Raw genomic sequence first — 18,169 nt, 5'->3', positions numbered from 1 at the left:
CCACCACCCCACGCACCACTGCCGTGCCCCACTTGCCTGCAGAGCCGCGCAGCTGAGGAGCTGTGCCTGCAGAGCCATGCAGCTGGCCACGGGGAGGCAGCACGGGGCGCGGCAGTGGTGGTACGGTGGCTTTGCAGGCAAACGGCACAGGGAAGCAGTGCCCCTCTGCGGGCCACACACAAGCCACCTGGCCGGCTGGGTGGGGCCTCACATGGCGGTCGCCATGGCCATGCTCCATACTGCCTTCCGCATGGCTCCACAGGCAAATGGTGCCACGTGCGAGCCACCCACCCCAGCCGGCCAGGCAGCTTGTGTGCAGCCTGCAGGGGGGCATCGCAGCCCTGAGCCACTTGCCTGAGGAGCCATGCGGCTGCGGAGCTTGCCTGCAGAGCCATGTGGCAGGCCACAGGAAGGCAGCATGGGGTGCGGCAGCAGCCAATGCATGCGAGGCCCCCACCCCGCCCCACCACAAACTGGATGACTGCGTGGCATGCTGCTACATTAATCACACCAAACAATGTCTGTCAGGGCTCCAAGATACAGAAAATTTTTATCCAGGGCCATCTACTGATCAAAAGTAGCAGAGAACATTTCCTAAATAAATAAAAGTGAATTCAAGTAAGGGAAACAGTCAACGTAATTGTCTTAGCTGTCTTTGTTCAAACTTAGAAAGACAGAATAAAAGAAACTTCAATATTTCCATACAGCTAACCTTAATTGATATTTTACGTATTGCTATATTGAAGTGTACTTAAAAACTCATTCCTAAGTTATAAAAAATTGTACCCAGGTGTTATGAGTTTACAGATTCCTAAACAACACTATAAAATCAGGAAATACAGAGTTAATTCTTAAGTGTATCCTTAAGAAATACATATTTATGGAATTGCAACTGCCTTAGCCCTACTCTGTCAGTACAGCAAGAGTAAATGGCATCTATGGCTATGAAACAAATATACTGCTACAGAAGGAAGAGGACGGATTGCCAGTTTATGAGCACACCTCAATCATCAAGGTGGAGCTTTCTTATTTCCAAGGACATGACTTTGTTTTTAACAGAGGTGCACTGATACATTGGTCCCATATTGGATTAGCACGGAAATAGGGAAAATTGAGAGCATCAGAAATTATTTTTTGCCTGATGTGACAGATAATGTGGCTGATAAATGCCCTGTGCATGTGTGCAGCTGAAGTACAGCACACAGGTGGCCAAGAAAACAGCACAGCAACTTGGAGAGCAGCATCTGGCTAATAAGTCTGTTGTGGGGGAAGGGTAGATGGAGGGAAGAGGTGTAGCCTGGGGGGGGAGCAGACTGAGGCCCATGCGGTGAGGGAGGGAGTGGGGAAGGGCAGGCACTGCGGTTCAACCAGGGGGTGTGGAGGTGGGGATGGCTGGACAAGCCCCAGATCTGTGCAGGGTGAGGGTGGGCTGTTGCTACGGGCTGGGGCTGGGCTCTTCCCAGCAGGGGGTTAGGGCAGGCGGCAGCAGCACTGGGAGGGGAGCTACAGCGAGTTTTGGGGTGGCTACACCCCCTCCCCCCCCAGCCCCTTCCCACACATGCCCCCTCCATACTCCGTTCCAGTGCTCCGCCCTGACTGAGCAGCACCTGCCCCAGCTCCACTCCCTCCCTCATCACAGGGGCTTCGATTTGCACCCCTCTCCAAAACCAGGCTTACCAGCCCAAGACTGGTCTCCAAGCTGCTTGGCTGCATATTGGAATTGGATCAGTAGATATGGCTCCTTAAAAATCGGCCATCAGTGTTGGCCCAAAAAAATCTGACGCACCCCTAGGTTTTAAGGTAGGTTTTAGGGTGTTATATGAGTGCATACACATATGTTATTTTACACCAGTGATTCACAACCAGTGATTCTGAACCCAAATGTTATTCTTGTTGAAGTAAATGCATTAATGACTCAGCCTGTGATTCTCAACCAGGGTGTCGTGAGATCCTTCTAAGTGTGCAATTCACAAAATAAATGCATATATTTTAAACAGTAAACCATCGTGTGGTCTGAGTTCTTCGCAACCAAAGAATTACTTTTATTTTTCTGTAGCCAAAAAACGAATGAAAGCTATGAGCTAGCATTTCCCAGGTGGTACCTTGAGGCTGAAAAGTTTGAGAACCACTGTTTTACATGCTTGATTTTGTTTTGGAGGGAAATGAACACATTTTATTATGAACACTCTAAGGTCCTCCAGCCCCACAGAGTGAGGGAGCAATAGGTTTTAAAGTTGAACAGGTGGCACTGCAGAACAGCAAAGGCAAAAATAATAACTATACTTGCTGGCCATGGGAAAAAGCTGTTCTCTCAAATGAGGGGCAGATTAGGGACCACGGGAGATGAAAGGACACTGGAACCCAGCCCGTCTTTCCTTCCCTCTCCCCCAGGAACTAAGAGAGACCGCACAGGACACAAGGCCCTGCCAGCATGGGGGTGATAGACTGCTAGACCAAACGTGGGGGGAGCCCAGTCTGGTCTTCTCCCTGCTCCCCCAGGTCCCTGGTATTCCCAGTAAGCCCATCTTACTGATCATAATTTCGAAGTAGCAGCAGCCCAGCTTTAGAACATCCATTAAGGGATCTGAAGGGTTTTTGTTTTATTGCATGTACTACTACAGTTCTGTTTTAGCGAAAGATGAATGAAGTTTCATGGGACAAAAGAAAGGCATTCCAAGGCCTGAGGGCTAAATATCAAAGACCTGTCACGTATGCAAATCAAACACAAGCATCAGTGATAGGTAACATTAACACTACCAGCTCCACCTATGACACATGAATAAGAAATACATTTCATTGGCTTTCTACTGCTGAAGAAATAGAGAGAACCTTTTAACAGTTACCTGCTCAATGACTATGGCGTTTTCCAGTGAAGTACTCTCTTGCAGACTGGACACAAACGGTCCCATGTATGAAATAAAATCCTTGAAAGTAGCAACCTATGTATCAGAGAAAGATATAAATGGATGTTTTCAGTTAATGGCCCAAATTCCGTGCTGAAAAAACAAACACCCAGAATGTCAGTCCAGATATTATCTTCCAGGCATACCTATAAAACAGTGCAGTTGTTTAAAAGTTTTAAGTCCTTAGTTATCACAATCTTATATCCTACTGTGACAAGAAATAGGCAATAGCAGCTCATTAAGAAAGAGGTTAACACTGATTTTTCTCCTTGCATAGGCACTCCAAGGAAGAGGCCTGATCACAAAACCTTCCATGTATTTTAAGTACTACTTTGCACGTAGTAACAACATAATGGAGAGACTTGCTATTTAAAAAGGTATATACCAATACATTACTAGTGCAGAAGCATGTCAAGAAGCAAACAAGTAGTCATACATGTCTTCTGTAGTATTTTCTGACTTGTCCATTTGTACACATTTTAATCACAGCATAGCGTCGTATGCAATAGGTTGTTCTCTCCTCAGGATTTAGGATCTGTAAGATCACTTCCACCAGTTTATCATGAGGAATGGTATCATAAGCCCCAGAGACATCAGCCTGAAATGGAAGGAAAAAATGTTATTCACTCCCATGTTATGCTACTTGTCACCAATGCCTTTATGTAGAGGAGAAAAAGTAAAAGGATACACTGCACAGAATTTACAGGTGTGAAGAGGTTAATTGACCCATCTAGTCTGATTCAGTGAGAAAGACAGGAAAAATGACCTGATATTGTTTATATGGAATAATCCACTCTTTTACTCTTCAGAAAGGAATAACTTACCCTGATAAAAAAAGAGATGCTCAAACCATCATTTAAGTTTTTGTTAATATGGAATAGCAATGATACTTAGATTCAGGTTGCATAACAACCTGCATTGTTAAAAAATATGATAATGAATATAGAAATATCTTGTGCATAATTACAGTTGTAAAGCAATCTTAAAACTCAAGATTTAGCTTTAGAATGTCTGACTCAGCAACCTAAATACATTATAACAGTTTTGTATCTATTTTTAGAATAATTTCTAGACTTTATGGCTATAAAAGCAATATGTACAATGTCCCCTGAAGCCTACAGATATCTAGTTGCTGTGACTCTAGCTAGCTCTATTCAAGGAACAAAACTTTACTTTACCTTTATTTGACAGGCTGGTATCACTGCTGCTTGTGGCCTGCAGGGCAAGTGGCAGGAACAAAATCTGTTTCACTGTAGTTGCTCGCAAAAGCAATGAGATGCACAAAAAGCAAAAAGAGCAGCTATTCTCAGAAGACAGTCAAAAGATAAGAAAAGATAGTTCCCTCTGAAACACTGTGCAGCTACTACCACCATCAGGCTGAGTGGAGTTTGGACACACTACACTGCAAGCTTCCGCCCTAAGAGCTTGAGTCTCTGCTGCTTCAGCTAAAGTATGAACCATCTTATCTGTAAGCTGTCACCGGTGTTTAACATCTTAAGTAGAGAAGTCTTGAAAGGATGGGAGAGAAAGATACATGGGGTTATATTTTACTTGCAATTGCCAGCAGGCTCCAGAAGGAACTTGGGGTGCCCTAGTTCTAATAGGAATAGGAGGACAGCCAGATAAGAAACTTCAACTCCATGCAAGAAATGTATTAGCTGGAGGCAGAGAAGAAAAATGAAGCCTCTGAATAAGAAAGGGGGGCAGTAGCAAAGGTTGTGAGGTACAGAACACTACCCCTGGACTTCATCATCTTTGTCATCTTTCAAACAGGCATCTTGTCAACAGAGCTTTCCAACTAAAATGTGTCTGGCAAGTTTCTCAAGCCCCAGATTTACATTAAAAAAAATCCCAAATGTAGGCAGCTCACATCATCTGATTTCCCCTTACACTCAAAATGCCAGAAGCTATTAAAAGCATATCTACAATTCGAAATAGTTGGGTTATTTCCTGAGCTAAGAATTGCATGTACTGCCAAAATAATTTTATTTTAGCAAAAGCTGAATGGAGGATTGAAATAAAGAACACCAGACAAAGAAAGAAAAGCAGCATTATGGAGACAGAGGAATGTAATAAAAACAGTTCTCTGCACTATAATCAGAATTAGTAGCAAAATCCGCTTTCACTGAAACAATCGTGGTCTCAGCTTATGGCTAATAAAAAAGTTTTAATAGCTCACTGTTGAAGAGATAAATCCAATGTAATTAAAATCTTAATTCTTGTTCAAATAAAGATCAGTTTGAATAGAAGAAAGAAAATATACTTGGAAACATACTTACCTTTACAAAATAAAAGTGAGGTAGTCTATCATTTGAGTCAAGAACTTTGGAAACAAAATTCTTCCACGCCTTATATATATCATCTTTCCCAAACACTGAGGAGCCCAGGAAACTAGAGTTTACAGTACTTTCATAATTCAAAACGCTAAACAGGTTTTTAAGTCGAGTGTTGAAATAATGAGCCTAAGGGAAATAAAAAACAGATTCAAAATGTTACTTTTCGCACAACATTTAGATTTTACTTACAGACATAAAAGATGTGTACTTGGGTCTCTAATCATCTCTAACACCCACAATGCATTAGGAGAAGGAATTTGTATTTGTGTTTATTTTTTTGTCAGCTATGCTACACAACAAGCCTCGGTACTTCACTCCTCACAAACATCACAAAAATAACCTCAAGGTTATTACTTCTGTATTTATTATATTGCAAACATTTTCCTGCAGTCAGAGCTGTACACTTCTTTCAGTGAAACCAGCAAACAACATCTAAGATGTGCCAGATGTGGCTGCTCAATAATGATGATATTACGAGCTTTCCTTACCCCACAAGGAACACAAATTGCCTCCTTTTATTTTCCCATCTCCTGTCAGCCTTAGATCTTGGGGAGTTTGTACCCTCCAACATTTGTATGTAGAAAAGGAGATCTTAACCATTCCCTAAGTCAGTGGCATAATGGTCATGCTCACTACAGTCGATAGAAACTGGCTATTTTAGTTCAGAGCAATTAAATGAAAAATCAGTTACAGGTTTAAATAAAAAAAAACTTTGAAATCTAAACCAGCTTAGACTGCAAAACAAAGCTATTTTAATTTTGGTGTTTTACACAACATTAGTACATTAAAACAAAATACATTTTAAAAACATGTACGGTTGTAGACTGAAATACTGGAGTCATAATAAACCAGAAATCAGATGCCCCATGCAACCTTAATTTGACATCAAAGTAGTAATTAGATATAATAACTAATGTTGTGTTTAGGTTTGAAGATACTACTGTAGAAACACACTCCTTTGGCATTAGCTACATATGGCAAAAATAAAAAAAAAGGGAGCCAATATAGAATATAGTGACCTTCCTGTCTCTGCTTCCCTTGCTAAACTTTTTTGAGCCAACAAAACTGTCCATTTTTACTATAGGTCGTAATCCATTTCTTTTGGGGATGAACCGGAGTTTTGATGCTGCAGTAACATATTTCTTTTGCTGTATAGCTTCAGTCTCCTCTGCAGGTAAGACACGCAAATGCACTTTGGCAAAATGGTTTCTAAAATATAAATGGACAGTAAGGTTTAAATAAACCAAAATGCAGTAAATTACAAGTGTTTTAATTTTTTGTGTATGTACTGAAACTTAATATTTTTCTTAGAAGATAGCCACAGATATTCAATTACCTGTGTGAAAGATACCATGCCAATGGATAATCCAAGATAACAATGATGTATTTTTAACTTCATACCATCATATGTTTCTAAATAATGCAAAAATAATATTATTTGTATTTCTGACTTACTACAGACTGGAAAGCTATGCTAAATGCAGCTGCTAGCCTCTTCTTGGAGGGTGGGGAAGGGCCGAGGTGTGCTGGAAAGAATATTAGCGGTCTGGCCAAACATACTCATTTTTTTTTTTTTAACAATACCCACTTAAACATGTTTTATCTATGTTATCTGCAAAAGGAAAATAAAAATAAAAATATATACTGTATGCAAACAGATTGGTTTCTAACTTAATCTCTATGGCAGCTCTCTAGTGCAACATTTATTCACAGAAAATCAATAGGAAAAAAAATAAGGCAATGAATATTGACAATAATAACAATAAACAAATGCAAACTTCAGGGGAAAAAAACATAGATAACTCAACTTTGCTGCTTCACCCTATCACACTGTTGACCTCCAACCTATTATCATGTGACATGCTATGAAATTATGCTAATATTTACTATTTATCACGTGATACTCAGTTTCACAGTAATGTATTGTATAAAGGACTATCTGTAAAAAATGCTGCAGCTGTTAGTGAGAGTCGCCGACTTGCTGTTGCAATTAGAATTTACTTTTGACCTCTGTGCTGGAGGCATGGTGCTAAGGCGAATTTTGGCGTGGCTATCACCACCCTCAAGCCTCCCCTAGTACTACCCCTGGCTAAATGTAAGACTCTGTTGTTATTAAATATTTATAGCGCAATAATTCCCTCCATGAAAAGAAGCCCACTGGGTTGGATGTTGTACCAGCACTTATGCAAAGTTGCTGCTCCAAAGAACTAATCTATTAACTTCAGCATATAATATATTAACTGAAGTTATATGTGCACAATATAGTTGTATTAACTTTGCCATTAGACTTTTCAGTTCCTGATTTTAATGTTGAAAATTACCCATTTAAATACTGCATTAACAAGGGACGTAAAGTAATTACTTTGTTTAAATCAGTGATGCTTAAACTTTTGATCCAATGGGCCAGAGAATGGGACTGGTCTGCAGGTCAGATTAGGTCCCATGTGCTGGAACTGGGCTCTGATGCCCCATGCCACACCCTGCACACCGGTATCGTGCCTGATCAGGCACCAAGCTACCCTGTGGGCCTGATCTAGCATGTATGACCATGCTATCTGGCCTGTGGGGCTCTCCATGGGTCTGGAAATTTGTCATTAGGGGAGCAGCCACCATTCCCTCACCACCAAATATTAGGACTTGTGGGGAGCTTTACACATGTAAAGGCTCCAGGGCTTGGATCTAACCCATACACTAGAGATTGAGCATCCCTGGTTTAAAAAACATAAAAAAATCCCAATATCGAGTTTTGGAAACACACCGTAGGAAACATTACAGCTTTCAAACTTGATGACTTTATAAAAATGCAAAAGCTGAGTTGTTATACTCGGAACTCCCACAGTGCAATACCATATTATTATATAGTTTCATTTGCAGTTTTAGTTGAAACTGAACCTTCCTTGAAGTGTTTTTAATTGTTTTCCAACTTCCTCCCTACAAGCTTATTCTATGAGACTTGGCTGCGTTTTTTTTTGTTCAAAATAAATAAAAACACATCAGTTTGACTTATCTAAGCAGCAAGACATTTTCGTTTTGCTATGAACATCTGAAATACTTCTCTCCTAGCCCAAACCCCTCTTGGAGAGATCAAAAATGGGTAGAAAACCATCAGTTTCCTCATATAAGTCATTTCTGACATAACAAAGCATTCAAAAATGATTTTTCCCCTGAAAAACTAAGTGAACAAAAGAAAGGGATAAAAGTGCAATAATAAACATAGAACTGTATCCTTACTTTGTAAAATATAATATACCCAAGATTTTACATAAGAATATAAGAACTGTCATTTACTGGGTCAGACCATAGGTCCATCTTGCACAGTATCCTATATCACACAGTGGCAGAGAGTGAATATTGAAAGGGAGAGTGAACAAAGCATGACCAGGGATTTTTCCTCTCTCTCTCTCAGCCTCTGAAATTTAAGGTCAAGGAAGTGCTAATTCACAAGCTGTACCCTTAACTCCCATCCCATGCTCAATAGCTACTGTTGCACCTTTCCTCCAAGAATTTGTCCAATTCCTTTTGTTGAATCTGGCTAAACTGTCAGCTTCCACAACATCTTGTGGCAATGAATTCCACCCTTTGTTTACACTCCGTTTGAAAAAACTTTTTTTTTTTAATCCTACTAATGTCATTTTGTGACTCCTAGTTCTTATATTGTGAGAGATGGTAACATATTAATGCTAGACTTAACTTTACAAAACATACCTAATTCCAATGTTCTCTAACCTGCTCCAAATAACCTTCCGGTAGAAGAAAAGCATGTTCTTCTGAAACATGGTTTCAGTAATATAGAAAAATGATCTGAACAGCCCTATGACATAGACATTCATCAGCCAGTATAGGAACTTTGCCAGAAGTTCTTCCCGGAAATGGTGTTCGCAGACAGGAACGCGACCACCTTCAAGAAGCAGAAATCAAATTCAATTACACTTGGTAACAGTCAATTATACTTGGTAAATGGCTTAAGAGAAATAGGAAAAATTAGCACATATACACATGACCTTTTTCACAGCTTCAAGACAGAAGAGGGTGGAGGAAAGTAGAGGAGAGAAACAGCAAAACAATTATACAGAAACTCATTCTCCAATTAGCCTAAACCCCACTTAGGCAGACTTTAAGCTTGGGTCACATTGAGTATAGTAGAACCTGGATATTTTGTAGGGTTCAGTTTTAAACCCTTCTGCAAAGATGAAGGTTTACAAAGTATGCAAGACTGTACAGGGTACAACAGCTGCATAGGACCATTGAAGGGCTTCAGCTATCTGCTTTGTTTTTTATTGAATGGAAAAGTGATGCAATTTGAAGACAAAGCTGGAGCCAACAGTCTTGGCAAATTAAGTGCGTAGCAAGCGAACTGAAGACGAAAGATTTAGGGTCTATTGTACAAAGACTGAGAACTGTTTGTGGTCACTGTATATCTAACTGGATGCCAATAAAAATGTTTAAGTGAGCCCTTAAGGCAGTGTAGCATTTTAATGCCCAGAGTCAATTATCTCTCACTTATTTTCCACACCATATCTTATCTGACCACCATCAAAGGGATATTATTGGCAGTGACAGAATGAAGGCAACTAAAAATGCTGCTCTACAATGCTGGATTCACAGTGTCCACCAGAAATATCTTCAAATTAATTCAAAATCAATTTTTAATACAATGTGGTAGATCCATTAAAATAAGGTAAGATTCCTACAGAAACATGAACTCAGCCATAGCACACCTGTTTTTCATTCCTGTTAAACATATAATTCGATTTCCGTACCATGCTTAAAAACCTAGGGTGAAATTCAGTCTCCCCAACTGTAAAATAGGGTATAGTCCTTTCTTCTCTTCTACTGTTTGTCTATATAGTTTTTAAGCTTTTCAGTGCAGTATATGCATGTACTGCACCTTACACCAGACGGCTTTGAGCTTGGTAGGAAACTACCATAAAGGAAAAAAAAAATAAAGTAAGTTTCAGTGGAGTTCAGGTAACACACAGGAGGCAAAAAAACTTTAGAAAAGTCTTAAAATGAGCAATAGCTATAATATACAACCAATAAAATATGCATATGAAAACAGGAAGTTATGTACTTGATGACAGATGTATACATCAGTCTTACGGAATGGAAAAGGGACAGGAGATGGGCAAGAAGCAGCTACTCAAGGAGACAAGAGGCCCTAATTTAGCAAAGAACTTATGTGTTTAAAACTCTTAAGCCTGAATGTGACTTCATTAGGAGTCAAGCACATGCTTTAGGGCTGCCCGGAGAGGGACCAAAGAATAAGATGCTATCAGAGGTTCTGTGGAGGGGATTCAGAAATACTGTAAGCAAGAAAGACTAGTAGAACTTTCAACCACTCAGAATGTTTGCCTCCATTTCTAGAAATGTATTTTCTAATCTATCCAAAGCAGGGTGGATACAAATTGATTTAAAAAAAATAAATTAAAAAGATGGGTTTTTAAAATTTTAAATCGGTTTTTAATTTTTTTAAATTAAATTATAATTACGTTTTCCTTTTTAAAAACAAACCTGCTTCAAATGAAATTTGGATTTAATACAGCATAGGCTACAATATACATTTAGTAGGCCTAGGCAAGTAGGCAGCTAGTCTATCCGGCCGCTTCGGATGGCAGTGATCCGATCCACAGCTCCGGACCGGGTTCCTGCTTTGATCCGACCAAAGCGGCTCCAATCCTTCGGAGCCACCTCGGAGATCCGGCCACAGGGTATAATGGGGAATCAATGAAATATCTATAATTTGGATGAAACTTGCAGGGGTCATAGCCTCTGCTGAGAGCATGAAGCCTGCCAAGTTTCAAGATCGGTGCAGGGGTCTGGGGGGAACTGCATCCCAAATTCTTGAAAGCGAAAGTCATGTCATATGCATGTATTACACCACAGTAGGGTGAAAACTCCAGGGGTGGTAGCCCCTAGTGAGGCCACAAAGTCTGCCAAGTTTCAAGATGATCAGTGCAGGGGGATGGAGGAAACTGCACCTCAAGCTGCTGACAGGCAAAACTTGTGACATAGATGACCCTGTGTGTGTTAAGGCGCAGTAGGATGAAAACTGCAGGGGTGGTGGCCCCTGCTGAGGCCACAAAGCCTGCCAAGTTTCAAGGACATAAGTGCGGGGCTTTGTGGGAAACTGCACCTCAAGCTGCGGAAAAACGAAACTTATGACATGGGTGACACTGTGTGTGTTAAGGTGCAGCAGGGAGAAAGCTGCAGAGATGGTAGCCCCTGCTGCGGCCATGACGCCTGGCAGTTGTCGAGGAGATCGGTGCAGGGCTTCTGGGGTCTGGGGCCATGCACCTCTGGCTGCTGACAGACAAAACTCGTGACATGGGTGCTTGTGCAACTGACTGTCTCTATCTTGGGGCAGCTGATTGTCTGTATTGATTCTTTCCTCTCCCTAGTCTGTAATTTGGTAGGTGTTAATTGTTGCTAATTAACTGTTTACAATAGCTAGCAACTGTATATTGAACTGGTCCCTGAGTAAATCATGATTGATTGGTAACCAGTAACACAGAAGCTTAGCAGCCAGGCCTGCAGTAGTGTCCCCCCACAAGACGGACACAGTTGTACAAGCACCCATGTCACGAGTTTTGCCGTCAGCAGCTGCAGGGCCCCAGAACTCCCTTGCACCTAGCTCCTCAACAGCTGGCAGGCTTTAAGGCCTCAACAGGAGCTACCATCCCTGCAGTTTTCACCCTGCCATGCCTTAACACACAGTGTCACCAGTGTCATGAGTTTTGCTTGTCCGCAGCTTAAGGTGCAGTTCCCCCCAAACCCCTGCACCGATCTTCTTGAAACTTGGCAGGCTTTGTGGCCTCACCAGGGGCTACCATCCCTGCAGTTTTCACCCCCCTGTTTTGTAACACACAGACATGACACAAGTTGTGAATTCAAGAATTTGGGGTGCAGGTCCCCCCAAACCCCTACACTGATCTTATTCAAGCTTGGCAGGCTTCATGATCTCCGCAGCGAGAAGCTACCACCCCTGCAAGTGTCATCCAGATCAGACAAAAACAACCAAGTTAGAGATATTTCATTGATTTCCCCATTATACCCTATGGCCAGATCTCCAAAGCGGCTCCAAAGCTTTTTTGAAGCAGTTCAGAAGCTCCAAACCACTTTAGAAAGCCTAAAGAAGCCAGCACTTTGATCTGGACATGCTGCTTCAGACTCTGAAGTGTCCAAAGCTTCTCCAGATCTGAAACACGGTCCGAAGCCTCGCACAGCCCTAACATTTAGTACAGTCTATTAAAACAATTTAAATAAAATAATACGTTAAGTTAACAAGACTCTGCCCCCCACCCCAGCCTTGGATCAACTCCAAGAGGCTCCGAGATCTACTGGTTGGTGACCACTGGATTAAACTATGAGTGAACTTCCATTCCCTCCTAAAAATTCCATAATCTGTAGAAAAATGTGCAGTGTCCTTGACTTCCACTTTTCTTTACCTTTATAACAGAATCCAAAACACCTCTGCCCCCGTCAGACTTCGTATAGATGGTCACGGGCACCTTTCGAGCGTTCTCCTGGCCCCGTCCAAGGGGTGTGTCCCCAAAACTTATGCGTCAGGTTACGCTCCACCCTGAAGGGAGCCCTGACAGTTGTCTACCAGGGGTTGATGCTCTATGTTCCCGGTGTGGGGTCCCTCCTAGGGTTTCTCACTACTCCTGGTATCCCTCACTGGAGGAGTTCTTGGGGCTCCACCTCCCCTACATCCCAACCAAGCGCCAACCTTCCGGGAGGCTGGATGATGATGAGTCTTTGGCCCGCTCCTCAGTTCGGCTACTCCCGACAATTGCGGGGTGTACAACTATCTCCGCCTTCACTCTTGCCCCTCCTCTAAGGCTCTTGCCCAAACTGGCCCCGATTTTTCTCCGTGGACCTGGACCTGTGGAGGGTTTTTCCGGGGTCACCCCCCGTGCGCCCTCCAACATAGGATAAGTCAAAAAAAAGACGATGAGAAAAAAATAACGAAAAAGGATTGGGTGTAGACTTCTGCCCACCCCACTCATGGGTCCGCCGTCTTAGACCATCTCTGGTCCCCCGATGTCGTCCCTCTCTTTCTTGGCTGTCCTGCCGGTCGATGTGATGGGCCCCACCAGTGTGGGACAAGCCCCTTTTAAAGGATCTCCATCTCGCCCCTGCCGGGGCTGTCACCTTCCCTGGGATGTTGGCTGGGGAGCACCTTTGCCCCTCAGCGTCCCAGCTGCCTCTCCTGCCATTTCCCCACCGCTGGCTTTTAAATCCACTGGGCAGTGGTTTTTTATGACGTTATCTGCTGGCGCCGCTGCCAGCCAGCAATAAAAGCGGCTGATTAACCACACCGCTGGCTCTCCTCAGCGTGGCTCGCTATTCCCTGTGGGAGGTATGTGTTTCTTCCTTTCAGGGCTCCTTCCCGCTTTCCTTGGGTATGTTGCCCTTTCCTTGGGTCCCGCCGTAGGAGGTCGCTCTAGAGCCTTCATTTTTATTCCCCTGGGACAAGCTCACTTTGTTATGCATTTTGCAGGGCAGCTGCTGTGACTGTAGCAGGTGTACATGATGATCTAAGGGAGACCGTGGACCCTGGTATCCCCATGGCTCGATGAGGTCCTGCAATGCTTCTGGAAAAAATACAAGCTGCACAATATTAATCTAGCAACCCTGGTTAACCACTGCAAGATACAGGAGGTAGTAAGGGCAAGGTATCACACATGGACTTGCTACCCAGTGACAGCTGCCAGGCTGTGTGGGAGCGAATCTTTCACAAGGACCTGCAAAAGGAGCACAAAGACCTGAACTAGCAGTCAATCCAGTGGGCATTCCCCAAATGGCATGGAGAAAGTGCAGGATAGAGAGGTTTAGCAAACTGCCCTGGGCTAACCTGCCGGTAGCAAGCAGAAACAATCAACCACCTCTTCTGGGACTGCCCATATGCCAGAGGTGTGGAAGAAAGTACGCATACTCCTTCTGGTGGTGACAGGTGTCAGAATCCTGATCAGAGAAGTGGTCCTCTATGGGCACCTGACCAAACAGCAAGGGGCCCCAACAGCCCACTTTGACCAATTCATCTCCTGTCAGGTACGCCCCGTAGAAAACCAGGAACCCATTCACAAATAGGGACTCAGACCCTACAGTCAAGGACTGTATTAAAATGGGGCTGAGTGAAAAATACCAGTACTACAGGAAGACAGAATAGGACAGCAGGAAAGAGACAGCAGACCTCATATGGTGGACTGGCATATATTTTTCAGAGGCAAGCCCTCCAAAGATAACGAGGACAATGGTGAGGACAGTGACAACTTTGATGACAACAAGTGAAAGCACTGGAATGGTGATGGATGCATGGGTGTGTGGTGCAAACTCTGTAACAGGACTAAAATAGTTTAACTGGTAAACTGTATTTCACTCTGTCTAGTGAACCACAGGGGTCACTTGACAGGTTGGTAGACGTACAGTTATATACAATATTTATTTACATATATAGAAATAAGTATTTTTGCAAAAAACAAAACAAAACCATAGTTTGTGCTACATGCAAGTAAGTGCCAAAGTACTGCTTAAACGTGTTTATGGGGCACCTGTGCTAAATCTGCAGCAGTTAAAAAAAAGATAACATGCATCAATTGTGGATGCACTAAGTGTATGGGTACTATATGCAAACTGCTAAAGCCATGTTTCATTTCAAGGTTATTGTTTTCAGATTTGCTCCTCACTTCCATGTGCTCAGGGTGAGCAGGGTCTGATAGTATGGAGAGGGGGAAGGGGCTGTTAGCAGGGGAAAAAATAGGGGGAAGCAGAGAGCAAAGGGGTTACCTGATGCCCCCAAATTTATTTTCCCTGCTGTAGCAGTGGGAGGGGGACACATTCAAGGCAAACCTCCAATAATTAGATTCTATACCTGGAAAATTATAAAATTTTCCACATATAGGATCTAATTACTGGGGGGTTATCTTATAATCAGGGTCAGCTATTCAAGTAAATACGGTAATGTTATAATTACTGGAAGGTCATCTTAAAGTTGCAGGGCAAGCAGTGGCACAGGTGCAGACAGTAAGGGGGCAGGAGAATCAAGTAGCCTGATCCTTGTCCTGTCCCCTAACCACTTGTCCTGCTACTGCCTGCAGCCTGTCCCCCACCCCCGTGCACCCACGCACCTGCTCCCCCACCACAGTGCCTGCCTCCCCTGGCACTTGTCTTTCCTGCCACCTGTCCCTCCCACACTTGAGCCCCCCTGGCATCTGCTCCCCACCCTGCAGTGTCTGGGTCCCCAGGTGCCTGCCTCTCCCTCCCGTCCACCTGTGTAGGTTTGACTTAATATTTGAACACCATTCAGCTGCCATATTTTGTTATTAGTATAAAAATTAGTACCTCTGCTCAGATGAAGCCATGCACAGTCATTCACTCTCATCTTCCACATCAGCTCATGCAAAGAGATCTTGGCGAACCTTCCCAAGGAGATGAACCTTTTTACGTTTTTGAAGAACCGGCATTTGTTATGGCTAGAACCCCACAGCTCCGCAGGGACCACTCGCTCTAGACATTCCCTCACAAAAACATACACCTGCCAGTGCTTGCTGTGCTGCTTAAGGAGCTCCCTGAAGGTAGAATCGGAGAGGTCTTGAGGACTGTGCCCCAATACAGGTGTCTCAGGGAGCGTGCTTGAATCGGTTGAGGTCCTTTCCGGAAGTGGACGAGAATCACTTGCGCTGCCTTCTCCACTGCTGTTTCTCGGACACAAACCTGGCCCTTCCCTAAGAGGATCTTCCGCTTGCCTGGGAATTTCTGTCCCCTCAGATGTTGGTGACCGATGCAATGGGTCAACTTTGCCTGAGCTGGTCTCAGACAGCTGAACAGGACAATTCTTTTTCAAAAGTACTAAATAGGGGCACTTGGCATGGTTCTTTAACAGTTCTTGAAACACATTCCTCATCTGCCAGTAGCGTTTGGGAAATCTCTTCTTTCTCCATCTATGCCATAGTGGGTTCTGGTGGCACTTCTGCTGCAACGTATTCCCATTTAGGAATATGGCTTCTACAAGTTGCTGGCCCCCTTTTGGGAAGCCCTTTAGTTCAGTAAAAATGGTTTAGGAAAACCTTCTTGGAAGCTTCTGAGAGAATATAAGAGAGAGTTTGTCCTAATGTACACGGCAGACCACGCAGTTTTCTTTGGTAACTTCTTCTTAGCTAGGTCAGTTGGATTCTTTTTAAGGCTTCTGTATTTTAAAGAATCGTCTTCCACTTGTGCAACTTCTGCAGAACCAGCCTGAGATTTACAGGCGTCTTGCTCTCTGTTGGATTTTGTCCTTGTTTTGGTTCTAGGTTTAGAGAGCTTGTCACTCTGATCATGTAGCAAAAATGAATTCTCATTATCTGCTACAACCTTCTGGCTATCATGAGTGTCTAATGCTTGACAAGGAGCAGGCACTCTTGATGAACTACCCTCGCTGCCTTGAGGAAATGATTCTATGTATCCCAAGCCAGCGACTTGGGATTTGTTTTTGTCTACATTAGAACCAAGGCTCTCAGTTTCTTTCTCCAGCTCTTCTGCTGTTATCTTCACCCTTTTGACTGAAATCTCAAGCTGGTCCCCACCACGTTTTCGTTTGAAAGGTGCAACTGCAGCTGCTGGATATAAGCCAGGGCTTCTCCAACTTCCCTGGTCTCCTGTTGACATCTTGTCTTGTTCACTTGTCCTACTATTCTGTCCAACAGTTTCCTCAGCTGTAGCAAAATGCTGATCACTAGACATGGGGACTCCTGATTTTTTACTCTTTTGCCTCCCTGTCATCACATTACTTATTTCAGAGCTCTTCTTGCGTTTCCAATTTGTCTGGGACAGGTAATTCCTACGAAACTTAGACTTTTGCACATAATCAAGCAATACATTCTTTCTACGCTTTGAATATGCTTGCTTAACAAACACTGGGGATGGTTCCAAGTTATTTGAAATGAGTTCATAGAGAGGCAGTCCACAGATTTGGTAACAGCAGCTAGGAGGCACTAGCATAAAGACAGCACAGTGTTCCAACAAATACATCATCAGGTCATCCCCTATCCTGCTCAGTAATGTTTCCCAGAGGCCATCAGTGTGAAGAGCTTCTGTTGAAGTATTAGGAAGGTAGTTGCATAGACCTACAGTAGATGTAACCAGCAAATGAGAAGTGTTTTCATCTGCTAAGGAATACCCAAATGCAAGCACATTCTTCTTCTTTTTTTCACAAAGTCTCTGAACAACTCTTTTGACAACGTCACTCATAGCAGAGAGCTGAAAAGGAAAAAAATAAAACAAAAGTTAACTTTGCCTAAGACTTTTTTATGGGAGACAAACCACAAATCCACCTTCAAAAGCATGCGTGCTTAGCCCCAGACTCTGGTTGTCGATTATGACTCTTCAAAACAAGTTGATCAGCCTGCACATGCCACACTGCATCAGGCATTTTCAAATGTTACAGACTTTTGTACCCTGAAAGCAGGGATGAAGACTTTGGGCAAGTCACTTACTCCCTCCCCCTTCATAGAACTGGGATAATGCTCTCTCCTCACCTGCAGTCCATCCTCTGTTTAGACTGCAGGATCCTCAGGTCAGAGGATCTACCAATTTGCATTTACAGCACTTACTATACCATAGACCAATCCCTCCAGAAACATGAATTAAATTATCTCAATTCATGAGAATCAAACAGGTCAACAGAAGAATAGTTTTGTTTATGCAGCAACTTAGAGAGAGAGAAGTCTGCAAAATCTTCCTCTCCTGTTTACTGAACACAACTGAAAGGGATTGCCCTTCTCTTTCTGCAACGCGAGAATTGCATTATTCAGCCCCAATTACAACGGAGGCTGTTCCTTTTCAATTTTTAAATGTTCCTTCACGAGAAAGAGCAGAGCAAATAAGCCGTGGACACCTAACCTTTTGTTTTACCCAACCCCAGCTTAGGGACCAGGAACCTTGTGCTTG

At 43.1% G+C, this 18,169-nt stretch overlaps 1 protein-coding gene across 1 annotated transcript in view; it reads right to left on the bottom strand.

Moving 5' to 3' along the window:
* The window catches only part of TERT (telomerase reverse transcriptase), a 55,720-nt gene extending 38,334 nt beyond the window's left edge, over positions 1 to 17,386 (bottom strand). The window contains 7 exon segments of the mRNA XM_025205460.1: positions 2,844 to 2,939; positions 3,340 to 3,501; positions 5,183 to 5,365; positions 6,259 to 6,448; positions 8,945 to 9,137; positions 15,584 to 16,285; positions 16,288 to 17,386. Coding sequence (XP_025061245.1) covers positions 2,844 to 2,939; positions 3,340 to 3,501; positions 5,183 to 5,365; positions 6,259 to 6,448; positions 8,945 to 9,137; positions 15,584 to 16,285; positions 16,288 to 17,254 — 2,493 coding nt within the window. The 5' untranslated portion in view covers positions 17,255 to 17,386.
* Between the last annotated feature and the right edge of the window lie 783 nt (positions 17,387 to 18,169).

This window comes from Alligator sinensis, unplaced genomic scaffold (assembly GCF_000455745.1).
Source record: "Alligator sinensis unplaced genomic scaffold, ASM45574v1 scaffold126_1, whole genome shotgun sequence".
Lineage (NCBI taxonomy): Eukaryota > Metazoa > Chordata > Crocodylia > Alligatoridae > Alligator > Alligator sinensis.
This window is presented reverse-complemented; position numbering and strand designations above follow the sequence as displayed.